Below are 18,666 nucleotides of genomic sequence, written 5' to 3'. Positions count from 1 at the left end.
AGGTCCCAAACTCCTGGGGCTCTCGCCTCACCCGTGGCACTCTCTGGGCATCCCGAGGCTTGGAGCGGTGGTTTGCAACCCTGGCTGAGCGTTGGGATGGCTTGGGGAGTTTACGGGCTGACGGCTGTCTGGGCACCACCCAGGCCAATAAAACCCCGCTGTCTGCAGGCGGGGCGCCGGTGCTGGCATTTTGTCAGGGCTCCCTAGCTGACTTCAATCTCTAGCCAAGGTTGAGAGCCACTGCTATGCAGCATGTCTTTCCACTCTTTCTTTCTGGGGGGAATCTCAGAATTAAGTGTTCTCCAGCTCCCCAGACTGGGTCTTTCAAGTTCTCCTCCAGGAATAGCTTAACTTGGAATGATTCTGTCATAGCTTTGACTTTCATCTAATGATTCCCCCATCTCCTCTGTGCCCGTCCCCAGGAAACCAACAGAACCATGTGTTCATTGTGGGCATCTGTCCTCATAACCCCCTGCCCCGGCCCACATCGGTTTACTTTGATTGTCCCAGCCCTTGATTTTCCTGTGGGTGTCTGCTCCAGTCCTGACCCCAGTCCACAGTCCTCTGCGAGCAGCTGCCTCCGCACCTCACTTGGGGCTGCGCCTGACCCCCACTAAGCCCATCAGGGCATGTCAAGCCCCCAAGCAGGCCAGTCAGACACGGTGAGCCTCCATTCTGGGACCGCGGTTTGAATCGCTGGGGAATTTACTCATTTCTTGCTACATCTGAATGTGGGCCCATCGCTGGGAAGAGAGCCTGTCCACGCACAGAGCCCAGCAAGGAAGATGAAGCCACGGACCCTGCCCTCGGAGATCGCTGTCCAGGGGGACTCACTTGCTGAAGCGTCCCAAAGGCCCAGTGGGGGTGATCAGGTGCTAGCTCGGGGCTGCGTGGGGGCAAAACCCAGACCGCCCTGAGGTGCCTCAGTTGGCCGGGCTGCCCCTCTGGTCATTTCCAGTGTCGCCCGTCGTAGCTGAACTCTGGGTGGAGACGGCCAGGGAGGTTCGGCCTCGCCTCAAGTTTGTTGGACTGTTGGATGACTGACCCCTTTCCAGCGTCACAAGAACTCCCGGCTCCCCGCTCTTAGTCCAGGCTCCTGTCCCTTCCTGGAGGCTGGTCAAGACACCTCCTCTCCCTGCCCAGCCTTGGCTGAAAGCTGCCCTAACACCAGGGTGCCCGCAGCCTCTGCCCCTCTAGGCCATTCTCCCTCCAGCTGCCAGAGGGTCTAAGATCCGAATCTGATCATGTTCAGGGTTTGTACTTTCTCCCCGTGGCCCTCAGAATCAAGTCCAACGTGTTCACGTGTCCCCGAGATTGTTTGGTGGGGTCTCACCTGACCTCTCATGCCTGGCCACTTCCTACCACCCACTACTGAGCCAGCCACGGGGACAGTGCTCCCGTTCCCTGTGTGAGTCACTCCCTGGCCCTGGTCTGTTTGTAGGAAGCGGCTTTCTCCCCCATACATCCTTCACGACCCAGCTGGATGTCTCCTGTCTCAGCCAGGGAAAGTCAGTGTCTCATGGAATTTACTTGTACCTCAGTTAACTTTGCGTATTAGGTTGTTTGGAATAGGTGCTCAGTCAGGGTTAAATGAATTAATGAATGCTTTCAGAACCGCAGCAGGACAGACAGACTTAGGAAAGCCCTGGATGGGAGAGTAGAGGGTCACAGGGACTGCTGGAAGCTGGTGATGGCTCGCCTTCCTAAGGGCAGGTCCTGGGCCAGATTGGAAACAGAAGGGACTGGCGCTGGCGGTCCCGTATTCCTCTGGTGTCATCTTAAGATGACATCTTCTCTGACCCTTGGGTGCCCTGCAGAGGAGTCTTGACACTAGGCAGAGTTTGGGACTCAGATTTGCAGAGCGTCCCCAGGCGGGAAGTGCGTGAGCCGTTTCATACATTCTCAGAATCTTTAAGCTGACTCCACTAAGTTGTAATATGTTGCTATATAAATAGTACTGGATCAGTATTCATTCGAATTTTCCCCTGGTTCCACCACAAAAGCCAGTAATAATCACGGTACTTATAGTGTGTCAGGAATGTACTGCTCCAGGGACTGAGCTAAGCACAGAAGGCTTGATCGGGAGGGCCACGGGGAGCAAGCACGGTCCAGTGAGGTCCCTTGCCTGGCAGGCGAGCGGACAGAGAGGCTGGAAAGCTGGCTCCCATCACCGATGGTTCATGGCACCGCCAGCGTGAGGCCCAGCTCTGACTCTGGTGTTGGTGCTTTTCCCCCTGTATTCCTTCTGCTGCCCCGTGAGCCGGATTTTCATGTTCTGTACGCGTCCGGCCCTTGGTCCCACACACGGATAGTTTCTGCCTAACCAGAGTCCTGACACAGTGAGAATGGAAACCTAGATTACCGTCCGAACTAAACTTCCTATCAAAACACAAACCCGGTCCCTCACCCGGTGCTGTGGACTCTACCCCCAGATGCATGTCTGATCCGTAACCCACCTTCCTGCAGCCCCTCCCTTATCTTTTGTCTCCACGTCTTTACTCCTGCCCCCTTCTTACTTCTCCTCCCCGTAACCAGACTGGGCTTTGCAGAAGCTAAACGAGATCCTAGCGTCCCCTCTCCCCCGCCCCCCGCCCCACCGCTGCCAGCGAGCCCAGATCCTGAGCCAGGCCTCGGGCCCCTGGGTCCCCCTCCCACCTCTTCTCGTGCCTCGTGAAACTCACCACATTCGAACCAGCCTGACTTTCCAGTTCCTCCAAACTTCCCGCTTCTCCCCCAGCCCAGTGCCTCTGTCCTGTCCTCCACCCAGGACCTCTGGCTCCACACCATCCCCAGCCCGTCCCTCTTCAGGGGCCGTTCCTGCCCCCGTCCTCAACCTAAATTAGAATTCTTCTCTTCACACAGATCACAGCTTATATGTTGTGTGATGATTTGACTCCTGTATTTCACGCGGTTTTATAATTCCGTGATGGAAGGATCGGGTCTCTTTTGCTGACAGCTTTGTCCCTGGTGCTCGGCACAATATCAGACACCCAGTAGGTGATGAATATTTGCTGAAAGAATAAATATTTTTCCGTGTTACTCTATGGTCTTCCCAGATCTCATCTAGTAGCTACGTAGCCCCTCATAGTTCTCCATTGAATTAAGGGCTTTCATGTGACGTTTGTTTCCTATGTCAAGAACTGACCTTGTAGGGTCAGAAGATAAAAAGTGTCTAAAGTCCCCGGATCAGCAGCATTAGAAATCTGAACACACTAATAATATCATCCGTGGACACGGTGAGCCTCATCTTGCTGTTGAGAGAAAAAAAAAAAAACATGTATAGATTACAGGTTTCAAAATCAATGGAGTGGGTTGTGGGCAGCACTGCTTTTAAAAATAGAACAGAAGGGACGATGCTGAATGCTTTGCGGGTGAGAGGGTAAGCATTGTTCTGTGTGACTTTCATGTAACTTTTGTTTCCATTCTGTACAGACAGGTATCTGCGGAGAATGCCGAAGCCGGGCCTGGGCTGTGGTGTCAGATGCGTTTCTCACCGCCAGTTGCCTGCAACGCACAGATACAGGCGGCTGGCTTTGGGGGTCTTGCACACCGTGTCAAGCCCCAGGCCTCACCAGGTGGGGTGCTGGCCCCGAGCTCCGCGGGCTCACCTTCCCGCCGTGGCCGGGGCAAGGGGCATGTGGGACTTGGCATATAGGACATCCCCAGGGCTACTTTCTTTTTCAATAAACTTGTTATTTCGGACCAGTTTTTGATATACAGAGAAGTGGGAACGATAAGGCCTAGAGCTCCTGCACACCCCTCACTGCCCCCCCCCCCCGCCATCAGTGTCTTATGTGCCACCGGATGGCAGCGCGGGGAGCCTGCCCTAGCGGGGAGCCTGCCCTAGTGCGTCGCTAGTCACTGAACTGACTTTCTTCGGATCTTACCCGTTTGCCTTTTTCCTCTTTCAGCACCGAGTGGAGGATCTCGGATGCACTCAGGCCTCACGTCTCCTGGGTCTCCCCTGGCCTGTGGCGGTTTCTTGGTCTTTCTTTCTTTTTCATGACCTTGACGGAGGAGTCCTGGTCAGGTATTTTGTAGAATGCTCCTGAACGTGCATTTGTCGGGTGTGTTTCTCGTGAGTCAACCGGGGTGATGGGTTTAGGGGAAAAAATCGTCACGCAGGTGAAGTACACGTCTTGTCACATCCTATCAGGGGCACAAGATGCCAACATGCTTCAGCACTGGTGACGTTAACCTTGATCGCTTGGTCAAGGGAGGTCTGCTGGGTTCCCCCACTGTGGTGTGGCCACGTTTCCCTCTCTGTACTCTTATTCTTTCAAGGCAAATCACTAAGACACAACGGAGAGGAGGGTGGAGGGGTGGGGTGTGTCACACGCTACCTCCCAGAATGGAGGGTATCTGTGCATCTCATTTGGAAATCTTCTGTAGGGAAGATTTGCCTCTTCTCCACTTACTTAATAATTTATTATTTTTTAAAGACTTTTATTTATTTGAGAGAGAGAGAGCGAGCACGTGCACACAGAAGGAGAGAGAGAGGGAGAAGCAGATTCCCTGCTGAGCAGAGAGCCCAATTCGGGACTCGATCCCAGGACCCAGAGATCATGACCTGAGCCACGTCACGTGTCCCGTTAATAATTTACTTACGCATGGACCGATGTCTGTTTGTTTCTTATTTTGCATCGTAATGCTAATCAGTATCATTTATCAGAATGCTCCCAGTGTTTCAGCTCTGGCCACTGCAAGCTCTTTCAGGGGCTCCTGGGTCCTCATCCTCGTGTCTGCTCGAGCAGGTCCTTACTTCCTGCTACACCAGCATGCTTTAGCTCACTTGTACTTACCCTGCCCCAGACTGAAACCGGCCATTTCTCCGGGAGCTGGTGTTGAGAGGCAGGAAGTGAGAGTCGTGGAATGCTGCTGTCTCAAGCACAGAGAGCGCACAGTGCTTTTCCACCAAGGCAGCTGGGGGTTGAGGGGGGTTGCAGGCCATACAGAGGAGGGGCGCATGGGAAGCTGCTCCCTGTTCCTCGGTTCCTCAGCTCTCTGCACCTGCAGCTCTCGGCTGAGCCCCACCACCCCACCCCCTCCCCAGTGGTCAGATCTGCCCTGGTCAGAGTGCGAAACGTTCCTTGGGCCGATTGTCTGTTCCTGGAGCTCCAGCTCTGGGAGCCTCTGCTACCCTCACAGAATGGCAGGAATGCCAAGCGCCTGAGTTTGTGCTGGTCGAGGTCTGGCTTCCCAGACTTCTGGGGGCATCTCTGCCCCCACCCAATCCCAGCTCTGGATCTAGGCAGACATCCCCTTTGACCTTCCAGAGGCCGATGTTTCAGAGTTGGCTTTCCCCAGCCCTGCTCTTGCTCGTGCTCCCTGGAGAAGACTGTGAGTGCACCCTCGCTGTCACTTTCTCCTCCAGACCCGCCCCTCCTTTCCAAGGCTCACACCTCTGCCTGGGGCTGGACCCTGTGCTCTCCCGCACTCCTCTGGGCAGGACCTCCCTCTCCCCACCCGCATCTTCAGTCTGTGCCCCCAGTGGCTCCTCTTGCCCAGTCTAAAAGGATACCCAGGCCTCCTGGCCCTGCCGCAGCCTCCAGCCAGCACAGCCTGCCTCCTCTTCACCTCGGGCCTCTTGAAAGAGGAGACTCGGCCCATTCTTTTCCTTGACAACTGGGCCACACAGAGCATGCTGCTGGGAGATGTTTCACACAAAAAAGGGGTGACAGCTGGTTTGGAGGGAGCAGCAGGCCCAGATAGGAACTCCCAGTGGCCCCCCTCGGGGAGATCCCACGGTGACCAAGTGCTGCTGGGAGGACCCACCTGAGGCTCTGGCTTGTCTGGGAGCCTCCCAGGAGGCAGCCCCCACTCTGGGCCTGGAGCTGGGGTTGGAAGGAGAGAAGGGAAACCTCTCCCCACAGGTCCTCCAGAGTTGGTGCAGACGAGGGGCAGCTGTTTCCAAATCTTATCTTCTCCATGCTTTTCCTTTTTATCCTCACCCTGTAGGGAAGGCCTTTGTCCAGAGGGACCAGGCACTTAACTCATGGAGTTAAGCCTTCCATGTCGAGCCTTCCGTGGGCTCCTACCTCCAGCATCGCCCTGCTTCCCACTGACTGTGGGAAACAGCCCGAGTGAGTCACCAACTCCACCTGTTGTGCCTGGCTGCGCCCTCCCGAGGTAAGTGGGTGCGCCCTCCCGTCAGTGGAACAAAAAGCTATTCCTGTTCAGGATCCGGGAGGCTGCTCAGCCCCAACGCAGGGCGAATCTGTGTGCTGATACTCCCCCCCCACCCCCCCGCCAGCTGAGCTGGCCTCTCCATTATTTTCCTCTGCTGACTTCTGCCTTCCACACTGCCCAGGACAGCCCTCACCCCCACCCCAACCCCTGGTCTTCGGAATTCAGCCGCTGATAGATGCAGCTCCTCCAGGACCAAGTACTGAACAGACTCCGAACAGACTCACTTGTGCTTACAGACGCTGGCCAGTTCTGTCTGTCTGGGGCCTGGCTTATGCCAGTTCATTCATTCAACAGGTGTTTGTGGAGGACGTGCAGGCATAGCTTTATGCACCGGAGAGACAATGATGAACAAAAAGAGATGGCTCCACAGAGTTTGCAAATGGGCCCGGGAGATAGATATTACACTGGTAGCTTCACAGATACCTTCTGCAAATAATAAGTGCAATATGGGCGTTCACAGTTTGTCTAAGGCATTAATTAAAGGTTCCACAGGAAGGGAGAGTTTAACTGCGATCTGAAGAGTGAGTAGGAATTGACTAGGAGTGACACAGACATGAGGGAAGAAGATCTTCCCAAAGGGTGAGAATAGCATGTGCCAAGGTCCTGGGGTTGGAAGGGGGATGGTCAGTTGGCTAAGGGCAAGAAGAAGAGAAGGAGAGAAAAAAGGCCGGAGAGGGTAGTGGAGGCACCATGGGGCAGGATCTTGAGGCATGTTTAGGATCTTGGTCTTTATCCTGAGGACAGTGGGAAGGAACTCCCTGAAGGATTTTAAGAAGAGTGACATGATTAGATTTAGTTGAGATAATTACTGACCACAGTGTGAAGTAAGGGTGGGTGCCCCCCACCCTCACCCAGGAGACCTTGGTGGTTAGCAGGTAAACTTGTGGTCCCAGAAGAGATGAGGGGAGGTTTGAGATGGTGGCCCTACTTCTTATGCTTCTTCCTTTACTTTTTTTTTTTTTTTTTTTTTAAACTGTCCTGAAATGGCAGGTTTACGTGGGCAGTGTGTTCTCAGCAGATGATCTGATGGGAGGCCCTCAGGGGCAAAAGGTTAGCTTAGTCCCGGTGCCAGCCTTTGGTAGGGAATCGGAACATGATGTGTGGACAAGGGATTCAGGGACTGCTCTTCAAGTGTTTGTTGCCATCTCAATTTCCCTCGCTCTAAGAATAAAACCAAGCTTAATTAAGCCTCCTTAAAAGCTGTTAGGCTCTCACTGGGAGCCCAGCCCCATCTTCACCCGGGAGGAGCCCAGAGCACCCGCTGCAGGTGCAGGACCGCCTGCCACGTTGGCTTCCCGGATTTCATGGCGGCGGGCACCGGGAGCCACGGAGCCGGGCAATGGACAGCAGAATGAAGGGCTCCGAGGAGGGGCGTGACCGTGCCCATCTCAGATTCTGGAGACCCGAGCTCAGGTGTGAAAATGTGACCTGGGGCAACTCACTGCCCCCCGCCGGAGCCTCAGTTCCCTCCCCTGCAATCTTGGGTGGCCCCAAAGTCCCTCCAGCTGCGAGGGCGACTCTCGGTCCCGCAGGCGGGGTGCCCGCCCGGAGGTACAGCGCCAAGCCCCCCGGGGCGGGCCACGCTGCCCGCGGGAGAAGGGGGCTGCGCGGAAGGCGGGCGGGGAGCGCGCGGCGGCGCGCGGGAACAGTCCCCGCGCGGCCGCGCCCCCCGCCCCTGGCCGGGCGCCGCGGCCCCGGCCCCGAGGTTACGTAAGGAGCCGGCGTGGGGAGCGGGGCGGGGCGGGGCGGGGCCCGAGCGCGGCCGCCCAGCCCCCGCCCAGCCCCCGCCCACCCCCACCGGCCCAGCCCCCTCCCGCCCGCGCCTGGCGGCGGCGGCAGCTTCAGCGGCAGCCGCGCAGCCCCGCGGAATGGAGCGGCGCCGGGGCTGAGCCGGGCGCGCACGGGCCGCCGCATGTGCCGCGCGGGGAGCGGCTGCGGAGCGCGCGGGGAGCGAGCGCCAGAGGGCCCGTCGGAGCGGCCGCCGGAGCAGCGCCGGAGATGGGGTGAGTGAGCCGGCGCCCGCCGGAGGGGCCGCCACGCGTGCCCGGCTCGGAGCCCCCGGGGGGCCGGCGCCCCCTGCCCGCGCGCGCCTCCTCCCCCCACCGGGACCCGGGGGCCGGCTCCTGCCAGCCGGGGGCCCGCCGACCCCGCGCCCTCCGCCCCGACCTCCCCCCGCCTCCCCGCGGGGGCAGCCCGGCCTGGGCGCGGACTTTCGGCCCCGCGCGCGTGGTCCTCCGCCTCCGAGCCGGCCCCGGGCGCGCGGCAGCGGCGGGGACGGCGGTCCCGGGCGCGACCGACTCCCGGGCCTGTGTTGGGGAGGGCGAGCAGCAGTTAGTCGTCCTCCAGGACGGGGTGTGTTGCCCGCGGATGGAAATGGAAGTTTTCCTGCGGAGGGAACGGGCGAAATCATCCCGACCCCCCTCCCCGAGCGCAGGAATAGTGGACTTTGCTTGGAGACGGAGGAGGGTGAGGAAGTCTGGAAGGAGCCGGAGGGAGGCTCCGGTCCTCGACACAGCGGAGTAAGGTGCTCAGGGGAGAAGTTGAAATACTCTGTCCGAGTGACTAATGCTTGTGCGTACGTAAAGTAATTCAAAAGGCAGGACTGATTCCCCCTTGGCGTCTCCGCGAGCAGCAGGCGCCGCCGTGAGTCAGGGAGTCGCTGTGCCGACACCACGGACTCCTGACACCTGCTCACCGAGAGCAGCAGCGAGGTGCGCCCGCCCTATTCCGGGCGCAGCTGTTCTGCCCATTTTACAGATGAGCAAACTGATGCCTTAAGTGGTTCGGTGACTGTCCCCAGGTTGGACAGCTGGTGAGTGTGTGTAGAAAGACATTTCGTGCATCTGCAGAGGGGAAGCCGCAGCCTGACAGCGGCCACCGCGGTGGTGGGCATGTGGTGAGTTCCTGAATCTCTGTGTCCCCTGCTGCTGTGCTCAGTGCCCTTCAGACGGCCCTTATCACTTTTGTTGGGTGGGTTTAGAGAGCGTGCTTTTCTGTATGGGGTTGGGGAGGAGTGGAAAGGGGCGCGACTGTCCTGGAGGCCTGGCTCCCACCGGTCAGTGGCTCTGTGGCACCTCACTCCAGGGAAGTTTCTGGAGTCCTCTTACCCAGTGAACCTTATCTGTGGGGTCCGCAGGGTGTCAGAAGGAACCAGAGGCAGGCGGAGAGGAATTTTGATGAAAGGCAGTGGGAGGGCTACAGACCCCTTGAACAGGACAGTGGGGAGAGAAAGGGATCGAGAGATTTGCTTAAGACATTGGTGCCAGTCCAGGAGATGTCACACGTAGAGAAACTGTGGGTGCGTATACCAGAGGCACACTGGTGGGGAAGCAGGTTTTCCGTAACGTTTTCAGTGACCTCTTGGTAGACTATGAAAGAGCTGCTCTTTGTGCAGTGGGGAAACTTTGAGGTTCTCAGATTTCATACTTAAAAAAAAAATATGTACGGGGGGAAGAGGGAGTTGGCAAATGTAGGTCTCAAGATGGAAGATAAAAGGGATCTGGTCATTTTAACTCCGTGTCCCTCCCCACAGACAGCCACAGAACCAACTCCGCACACTTGCGTGATCAAAAATATTGAAGCTCTGTGGTGGAGATCAAATAGTTCTGTGGAAATGAAAATGTTTATGCACAGAAGCTTGAAGAAAACAGCAGAAGGCAACTAGTTTGTGGAGCCTCCGGGAGGGCTGGCTTGGGGATCGGGTTTAAGTGGGAGGTGGCTTCCCTGTACTTTTTTCATCACTCAGTGCATGTCTGTCCCTCGCTCCGCAGAGGTGAGGGCTGGTTCGTGACTCCTGCCTACTTCTGCCAGTCTCCATATATCCCTTCTTCTGTAACTTATGTGATACAAAGCACGGCTGAAAATGGGGTTGGAGCTAAGGCTGGATAAGCAGTTCAGACAGAGGAGGGTGGAGGGAGCCATTTTCACTGGAAATAGAACCAATGTCATGCTTTCTGAGAGTTGAGTGGGACGGAGAAAGAACAAAAGGGCAGCCTGTGGAGAATCTCACTGTGGTCCTCCGGCCCTGTTATGGCTCGACTGTGCAGACGTGGCCAAGAATTAAGGGGAGAAAAAAAATTCTGAGTTTACGTCTTCCCCACTTAAGATGCTTTTCCTCTGTCAGGCATTAACTGTTTCCGCTTCTTTTCTGTGAAGTGTTTTGCATTGAGCCTGTGATTTCCCCAGTAAGTTTGTGCTTTTTCTCCCCGAGGCCGCTGTTTCCTACCTGCTCTCCTGAGACCTGTCTCCTCTCCCCTCACACACCTTCACTGACAAAACAAGAGCCACAGACTGAGGAAAGCCTCATGTTCCTGCCCCCTGCAGTCCCACGGGTGGCTGCCCCTGGTGGCTTTCTTGCCCCCTGTCTCAGCAGCTGGCCAGGCCCTCCTGTTGTCCCCCGCCCGGGACCGTCCATCCCGTCCCCTCTCTGCCTGGTCAGGCCACCTCCCTCCCTCCCTCCCTGCAGGGTCTGTCTCATCCGTATACACACGGGCTTTGGTTCAGTGCTGTCCAGTAGACCTTTCCACACCGATGGGAATGTGCTCTGTCTGCAGGGCCGGATACAGCTGCCACCGGCCACATGGGACTGTTGGGTACTTGAAATGTGTCTAGTGTGACCGAGGACCTGAATTCTTTTTTTTTTAAGATTTTATTTATTTATTTGACAGACAGAGATCACAAGTAGGCAGAGAGGCAGGCGGAGATAGAGGAGGAAGCAAGGCTCCCCATGGAGCAGAGAGACGGATGTGGGGCTCGATCCCAGGACCCTGGGATCACGACCTGAGCAGAAGCCAGAGGCTTCAACCCACTGAGCCACCCAGGCGCCCCGGGACCTGAATTCTTAATTGAAGTTGAAATAGTCCCATGCGGGTAGTGGCCGCCATCTTGGAGAGCCTAGCTGTAGCTTCTGTCTTCTCTCTCTTGCTTCTTTGTTCTCCTTCACCTGAAAACATCTCAGAAGATATGTCCCAGTCTCTCCATCGGCTTTCTTCTACCATGCGTTACCCCTCACACTCTGCACTCGCACCCAGCGGCGGGATCCCTGGGGACCTGCCAGATCTCCGTCCTTGTGTTGGCCCCTTGGCCCTGTTCTTCACCAGGGGCCACTCCTTCCTGGAAGAGCTCCCCACCCCCACCCTCCCACCACCCTCCAGCTTCTGGCCTCCCTACTCCCCTGGTTTTCTGCTCACCTTTCTGATGGTTCCTCTTCGGTGTCCCTGCTGTGGCTTCTCTGACCTCTGAATGATGGGGCTGCTTCGGGACTGGACCCCGCGTCCTTTGTGCTGCTTCAGGACTGGACCCACGTCCAGTCTGCTGAAAGTGTTACCCACCGCACCCCTGCTGGTGACTCCCATGTTTTTATTTCCAACACAGCCCTTCTGGGCGCTTCCAACTCTTGTCCACGAGTGGAGCTCTTGATACCCCGTCCAGCTCTCTCGTTCCCTTCATCTTCTCCGTCTCAGTCAGGGGCCCCACCAGGCACCCACCAGCTAAGAGTAGTCCTTGCTTCTCCTCTCCCTCACCCTCCACATCTTCACTATCTGTGAGTCCCATGGTTCAACCACCAGCATGTTCTCTGGTGTCCCCCCGTCCTCATGATCATAGCTCCCACTCTGGTCCTGGCTACTGTTGCCTTCTTCCTGGACCAACCTCCTAACCGGTCCCCCAGCTTCCACCCTGGGTATCTCCAGTCCATCTCCACACGGGACCCCGAGTGGACTGGCTTTTAAAACTGCCGATCAGATCACATCACCCTCCTCCTTGAACACCCTTCAGCCGCAAGGGGCGGGCCTGTGCCTCATCCCCAGCTTCCTGGTCCCTCTGGCCGTCCCTCACTGCCTTCTGCTCATGTGAGCCTCCTTTCTGCCCCTGCTCTGCCTGGGAATCTTTGAACTTGCTCTCCCCTCTGCAGAGACCGTTCTCATGCTTCCAATTCCAACATCAGGGTCACCTGCAGAGTCTCTCCTGAGCATGGCTGTTGCTTGCTAATGTGGCTACACCTTTTTGTCTGCATGAGCTCACCATGGCACACCTGCAATCACTTGGGCTTTATATACGTGTTTATAACCTGTCTTCCCCAATAGTATCCCACAAGGATGGAGTCTTCGCTTTTTCCCCAGTGTCTTTCAAAACCTAGCGTGGTGGGGCGCCTGGGTGGCTCAGTGGATTAAGCTGCTGCCTTCGGCTCAGGTCGTGATCTCAGTGTCCTGGGATCGAGCCCCGCATCGGGCTCTCTGCTCAGCAGGGAGCCTGCTTCCCCCTCTGTCTCTGCCTGCCTCTCTGCCTACTTGTGATCTCTCTCTCTCTGTCAAATAAAATAAAAATAAAATCTTTTAAAAAAAAAAAAAAACCTAGCGTGGTGACCGGCACCTAGGAGGCCCCCAGGATTTCTTGACTGAGTTAATGCTTGACTGTGGCAGGTGGCCTTGCTTGGATGCTGGCCTGGAAGGTGTGATAATTTCTGGATTACCTTTTATATAGCTTGCTTAATTGAGGGTTGCAAGGGCCAAGAGAGAAAGAAATCACATTTGGGTGCAATTTTCTTTTAATGCTAAAGCAAGCCATTTAGCTTTTATTATGACTTGGGTTAATTCTCGGGCTGTCAGCTGTCACCCGAGTACTGGGGCTGTAGATTATCTTTTTACCCGCCTGCAAAGGTAACGGAGAAGCCGGCTTGCCTGCTGTTGTGACTTTTAGCTGATTCTGCTGGTGTTTACAAGCAGGATCTACTGTAGTTCTGTTTGGCTTCAGTTTACACACTCATTTATTTTGTCCAGCCAAGGTTACGTTGCGATGTGCGGCGGGCGCGGCCGTGGTCATCGGACACCTCGGTAATCTATCCTGGTTAGCCTTCTGTTGCTGTTCCTTTCTTCCCCTCTGACTTTCCATTCCTCCTGCGAAGTACAGGCTTTGCTCTGGGGTTCGTGTTGACTAGAACAGATACCATCTCTCCGATACACTGAGGAGTTTGTCTTTCTTGGCCCTGCCTTGGGCTTCCAAAACCACTCCCTAAGGCTCATTCAGTCTGTCCATATGGAAGGAGGGTGCAGGACGAGCAGACCTGCCAGGTCATTCCTGTCCTTATGGGGTTTGTATTTTAGCCTCGGAGATAAGCCACAGAGAGAAGTAGCGGCTTTATGTATGAGTTGAAACAAAATGTTGTCCTGCAAAGGGTGTTGGAGGCAATGCCAGCCTATCTGGGCACTTAGGACAGATGCGCCGGCTTGCTGGAGGGGGTGCCGGGGGGCTCATGATGTCGGCGGCCCTTAGTGCCCCCTTCTGTGCCGGAGCTGGGAAAAAACCGCAGTGTTTGGAATGGGGTAGATGCCAAATGGATACGTATGGCAGGAAGGAAGGAAGGAAGGAAGGGGAATGAGTGACTCCTCACTGGGTTGACTTTTGCTCTGGGGAGATGCCCTCATTCCTGTTGAAAACAACCCCCAAACCCCTTACCCTTGAGAGCTTGACTACGGAGTCAAGGGCACCTTGGCTGCTCCCACACCGTCCCTTGCGGGCGGACTCAGGGCCCAGCGGGGGTTGGTTTCGGTCAAGTGCACGTTGTGATTTCTGTAAATCGTTGGTTTTCTTTTCTGTAGCGGCTCCTGGGGAACTTGGAGTTAAATGCGCGTTTATCACTCACAGCCCGTTTACCAGACCTCGTCCTTTAACTTTATTCCTTGCCCCATCGTACGGCTCTTCCCTTGTCTGCCTTCCTCCTGGCTCATCTACGACTTCTTCTTCCTCTTCTTCTTCTTCTTTTTTTTTTTTTTTTTTTAACAACATGAAAATAGCTTTGCTTTTTTCTAATTATAAAAAAAGCTACATGCTCATACTAAAACACAACAGCATAAAGAAGGAAGTGAAAATTACCTGTCATCCCACGTCTCAGGCTTGACCCCCGCCAGCAGTCAGATGTCTGCCTCTGCAGACTTGTTCCTGTGTGTCTGCGTCTCTGCGTCTAGATGTAGGTCTACCTGGAACAAATGTATTTTTAACAAAATGGAATCATATCCTACATCTGTTTTGTAACATAAGTTTTGCAACTTAAAATACCTTGAGTGGACATCTTTTCATGCCAGGAACTATAAATAATACAGCAGCCTTTAAATCCACACCTACTTCTAAGTTGTCATTTTGCTAAATTTTATGCATCTTTGTAAATTTGTTTGAATGCCCTCTAAAGCAGGCAGGGTTTTCTGGGGGGGGGGGGGGGAGACATTTTGACAATTCCTTAAAGTAATCGGTTGCTCTAAGTGAATTACCAAGGGAAAGAAATGGTAGAGAAACCAGCATCACAATTAAGCGGCGACTGTGTAATTTTGGGTGAGTCACTGCTCCTTAGTGAATCTTGGTAAGAACATCAAGGATTCATCGTTGTTGCTAAGGGTGGTTGGTGGACTAGGACCCAGCTGCTCAAATTCTTTCTGCTTGTTTGGAAATATCAGGGCAGAGTGATTCTCCTTTCAGACCTGGACTAGAAGGTTCTCTGCGAGCCGAAAGCACCCGTACTCACCCCTGAGGGCCTCTTTGGCTTCAAAGCCCTTTGCCTGGGGGGCACCACAACCCCTCCTTCCGAGAATTCCCTTGGCAAGAAGGTTGACAGGGACATACATAGGGAAAGGACATTATAGTCCCTGATTTTGTTGTAAGGCAATTAAAACACACTCAAAACCTGGATAAATCCTGTAACCTGTCACCTCAGCCAGCACCGGCATTTAAGACCTTTGGAAAAAGACTTTCCTTCGGTCAAAGGAACGGGGATGGGAAGCACTTGAAAAGAAAATCTTTACTCCACCTTTCTTAAAAAAGCAGTGAGCAGGAGACCCCTATGATACTGTATGTCAATTAGGCTTTAGTAATCTAACAGTGTAAAAAAAAAAAAGGTAAACAGCAGTCCCAAAGCAGATTTACAATAGAGAAAAAGCATTTTTCAGAAGATTAGAACTCTCAGGTGCCAAGTCCTGACCTTCTAGATCTTGAGTGAGACTCCCCTCCACCCCCAGCCCCTACTGCGTGTCTGTATTTCTTGATGGGGTGCAGTGTTTCTGGGTTCGGAGGTGAGCCCCGGCATCGGGGGGGCCGGTTTCCAAGTGGGGTGCGCCTGCGTGGGATGTGGCAGGTTGGGAGCCCTCGCTAAACCACCCGAAGTTTCCAGCAGTTCTGCCGCCGGGCGCCGTTCGTCATATGGTATCGTTCGGGGAGAATTTATTTAAATTATATTTCAAATTAGCTTGTTAGAATAAAAATATGCTTGTGGGGAACACATTTAGACATTTGTCAACGACTAGAGAGATTAAAGGGGGGGAGAAAAGCATTTTTATTCACAAGCCCAGCTGATAGTCCCATGGTTATTGCTCTGGGGGCCGGGGACGGTGGCATCACCCCCAGCTGGGGCTGTCAGACCGAGAGGTGTGCAGGCCAAGCCGCGGGGTGCAGGTGTCTCCCGCCCACTCGGAGTCCCGGGGCCCCAGTGAGGGAGGGGCTCTGGCAGGCCTCGCCCTGGGGAGGTCCCAAGTCAGGGCGGCTGAGGCTCTTTGTCCCCTGGCCCGGGGGGGCGGGTACTCCCGTCTGTGGGTTATTGGGTCGGGGGTATCCGCGGGGACCCAATTAGAGGGGAAGAGCGCAGACGCTGCTGTCTGGCCAGTAGATTCCTTCTGGGACCTTTAATTGGGATTCATGGAGGAGGGGAGGAGACCTGCTTTGCCTCCTGTTGCTCTGGGGGAGGAGGGCCCAGGAGGTGCTCATGGGGAAGAGGAATGGAGCCTGTTCTGGAAGGCTCCAGAGAGCTGGAGGAGGAGCTCCCCGAGAGCTGGCTTCGAGGGACAGCTCCTTGCCGCCTCCGGGTGACCAAGGACAGAACTCTCACCCAGTGGCTCCCCTCGGGTCACACAGGGCCACCTGTCAGGGGGACCAGGAGGACAGTGAAGTAAAGTGCAAACCCAGCGCCCGAGGCTGTGTGCTTGAAGGGGTCACTTTCTCTCAGAGGTCGCTGTCCTCTGTACCTGCACAGCGAGGTGACTGAGCGGGGGTGGGGCGGCGGGTGTGAGGTGTTGAGCTTGGTGCCTGGCCCCTAAGTCCCCAACGCCTGGTGGCCAGCTTTATCAGCCTGGCCGTCGTTCCTGCGCTGGGTGGGGTTCGGCGGGTGAGCCCTGAGGAACCTTCTGGAATATGTGGTCAGGGATGCACCATCCCTCATCTTGGATCCTCTTGGGCACACCCCCACCCCCACAACCGTGGCTGCTCCCAGCCCCAAGCAGTGCCAGAGGCTGCTCCCTGTCACCGGGCGGACAACATGAAATCTGCCCTCGGACGCCTTGCTCACCGCACGAGAGCGCTCGGGGGCGCGGGAGCAGGACGGTCACGGGCCGGGGGACGGGGAAGCTCGGGAGAGCCCACCCACGTACGCCGGCCAGAAAGCCAGTCTGCTGACCAGTTGCTTTCGAGGGGAGGAGAAAATGAGGGGTTTCTCCCCATTCTGGGCCTCAGACTAAGGATTTGCGCTGCTGGTTGGAGAACCCTTGGCTTGCTTAATCCTACATTCCCTCCTTCATCCAGGAGACCATCCGTGTGTGGCTCCCTGAGGCTTCTAGTCCGGGGGGGATGGTGGTCACACCGGACGGACTTTACCTCATGGATCAGCCCCGGGGAATACGGGGCCAGGGGCCATGTACACTATGAACCAGTGTTGTTCAGGGCCCTGCATTTCATGGCCCTCACCCGCTCCCAGGGGTCCCAACTCCTTTCTCATCACCCCTCATCTCTTCGACAGCTCCTGTACCTTTCTGGAGCCTCTGCCCAGTGACCACCTCCTGGCTGTTGAGCGCCACCTTTGGGCCAGGCAGCAGGGAGATAGAGATTGTCGAACTGGCTCTCCGCCCTCCTGCGGGAGAATGGTGGTGAGCAGGTCAGGAGGGGCCTGGCCCCGGTGTTGTAATAGAAACAAGACTGAAGTGCTTTCTTCCAGAAAAGGTGTGAGAAGACTTCTTGAAGGAGGTGACCTTCAAACTGGGTTTTGAAGGATGCATAGGAGTTTCCCAGGCAGATGAGGAGGAGCTTGGGCAGGGTGGGTGCGAGATATTGAGACACAGAGCTCTGCCCGGGCCCACGGGAAGTGGTTGAGCACGGAGCTTGAGCATGAGATCCTGGACTCGGTCCTGGCTTCCCATTCACCTGCTGTGTGACTGGGAGGGAGACGCTGACCTCCTCTGAACCTCATTGTCTTCATCTGTGAACTGGGAGAAGTAACAGTACTGATGTCACAGGGTCATCATGAGGAGCCGAGGAAAGGGGCATATTTTGATGTGCCTTAGCTGGGAGCAGTGGAGGCCAGGGTGAGGGAGGGGTGCACAGTCAGATCGGGAGTGCAGAAGGTCGGGAAGGTATAGGCCTCTGCACCATGGTGCTGGGACTTAGTCCTGGGAGTGGCAGGGAGCCCGCCAGAGGTGAGGCGGGACAGAGGGGAGCAGGAGAGGACCGGGTGGGAGGCGGAGGCGTGCTGTTCCCCCGGGGGTTTGGACTTCAGTCTGCAGGCCAGGAGGGAACATTTTGAGCTTGAAGATGAGAATAATACTGGAAGCAAGGACGTTGTTCCGCGGACCATGCCGGGAGCAGAGAAGACCCAGCGCGGGTGTACGTGGTGTGAACCTCGCCCAGTTCTGTAAGGGATCCGAGGAAGCCTCTGGGAATACTGGAAATACCAGGAAATGGACCGTATATGTCCAGCATCTTGCTGGGGCCTCCTACCTGCTGGGAGGGCTGCAGAGTCTTTCCTAAAACATCACTAATTTGGGACACAACTGGAGCCATCACCTCAGGAGACATTAGCCGGCTGGTGTTACTGCGTCTGTATCTCACTTCATCTCGCAGCCCCCGCTCTCATGGCTGGGGAAGCTGGCCCTGGGGAGAGTCCGTGATCTGCACAGACCCCCACAGGAAGGGACAGAGCTTGGGACTCCAGCTTAAGTCTGTTTGGGAGCAAAGCTCATGTTCTTCAGATATACTTCCTGGGGCCACATCCCCTGTGCCAGTCACAAGGCCAGGGGACCCACAGCTCTTGCTTGCTGGGATGAGGGACGGGAAGAAGCCGGGGGGCCAGCTGTTGAGATGTTTCTTGATTGTGTGGCTGGTGCCATTGGCTGAGGTTAGGATCATAAGGGGAGGTGTAGTTTTTTTGGGGGGGACAGTTGGGAGACCTTAGTTTTGGGTGGATATGGTGAATTTCTGTCTGGGGTGGATCTTGCATGGGGTGGCTTCTGTAGGTGGAAATTCGGGTCTGGCACTCAGCAGTCAGGAGAGAGCTAGAGGAACGGATTTGGGAGCTGTCTCCTCTGGAGTCCGTCTCCCAAGGAGAGGACAGGTCCAGAAGATGACAGTATAGTTCTGGATGACAGTTGAAGGGATTGAGAAGAAGCCAGTGGAAGAGACAGAGGCCAGAGGAGGAGAGGCAGAGAGCATGGCTGCTCCTAGAGCCAACGCCTC

At 55.7% G+C, this 18,666-nt stretch overlaps 2 protein-coding genes across 3 annotated transcripts in view; both read left to right on the top strand.

Annotated features, from left to right (window-relative positions):
- The window catches only part of LOC309867376 (UPF0235 protein C15orf40 homolog), a 44,561-nt gene extending 40,856 nt beyond the window's left edge, over nucleotides 1–3,705 (top strand). The window contains exon 4 of the mRNA XM_082736184.1: nucleotides 3,433–3,705. Coding sequence (XP_082592310.1) covers nucleotides 3,433–3,687 — 255 coding nt within the window. The 3' untranslated portion in view covers nucleotides 3,688–3,705. The remainder of the gene's footprint in view (nucleotides 1–3,432) is intronic.
- A 2,258-nt stretch (nucleotides 3,706–5,963) lies between these two features.
- Nucleotides 5,964–18,666, top strand: part of HOMER2 (homer scaffold protein 2) — an 88,274-nt gene continuing 75,571 nt past the window's right edge. The window contains exon 1 of one of the 2 annotated variants that reach the window (XM_082736181.1): nucleotides 5,964–6,129. In XM_082736181.1, the coding sequence (XP_082592307.1) occupies nucleotides 5,996–6,129 (134 nt within the window). In that variant the 5' untranslated portion in view covers nucleotides 5,964–5,995. Of the gene's footprint in view, nucleotides 6,130–8,010; nucleotides 8,193–18,666 lie in introns of those variants that run through there. The other variant, XM_082736182.1, reaches the window with a different exon arrangement.

The sequence above is a fragment of the Mustela nivalis genome (assembly GCF_964662115.1).
Source record: "Mustela nivalis genome assembly, chromosome: 6".
Lineage (NCBI taxonomy): Eukaryota > Metazoa > Chordata > Mammalia > Carnivora > Mustelidae > Mustela > Mustela nivalis.
Note: the sequence above shows the minus strand (reverse complement) of the source record. Positions and strands in the feature narration are given on the sequence as shown.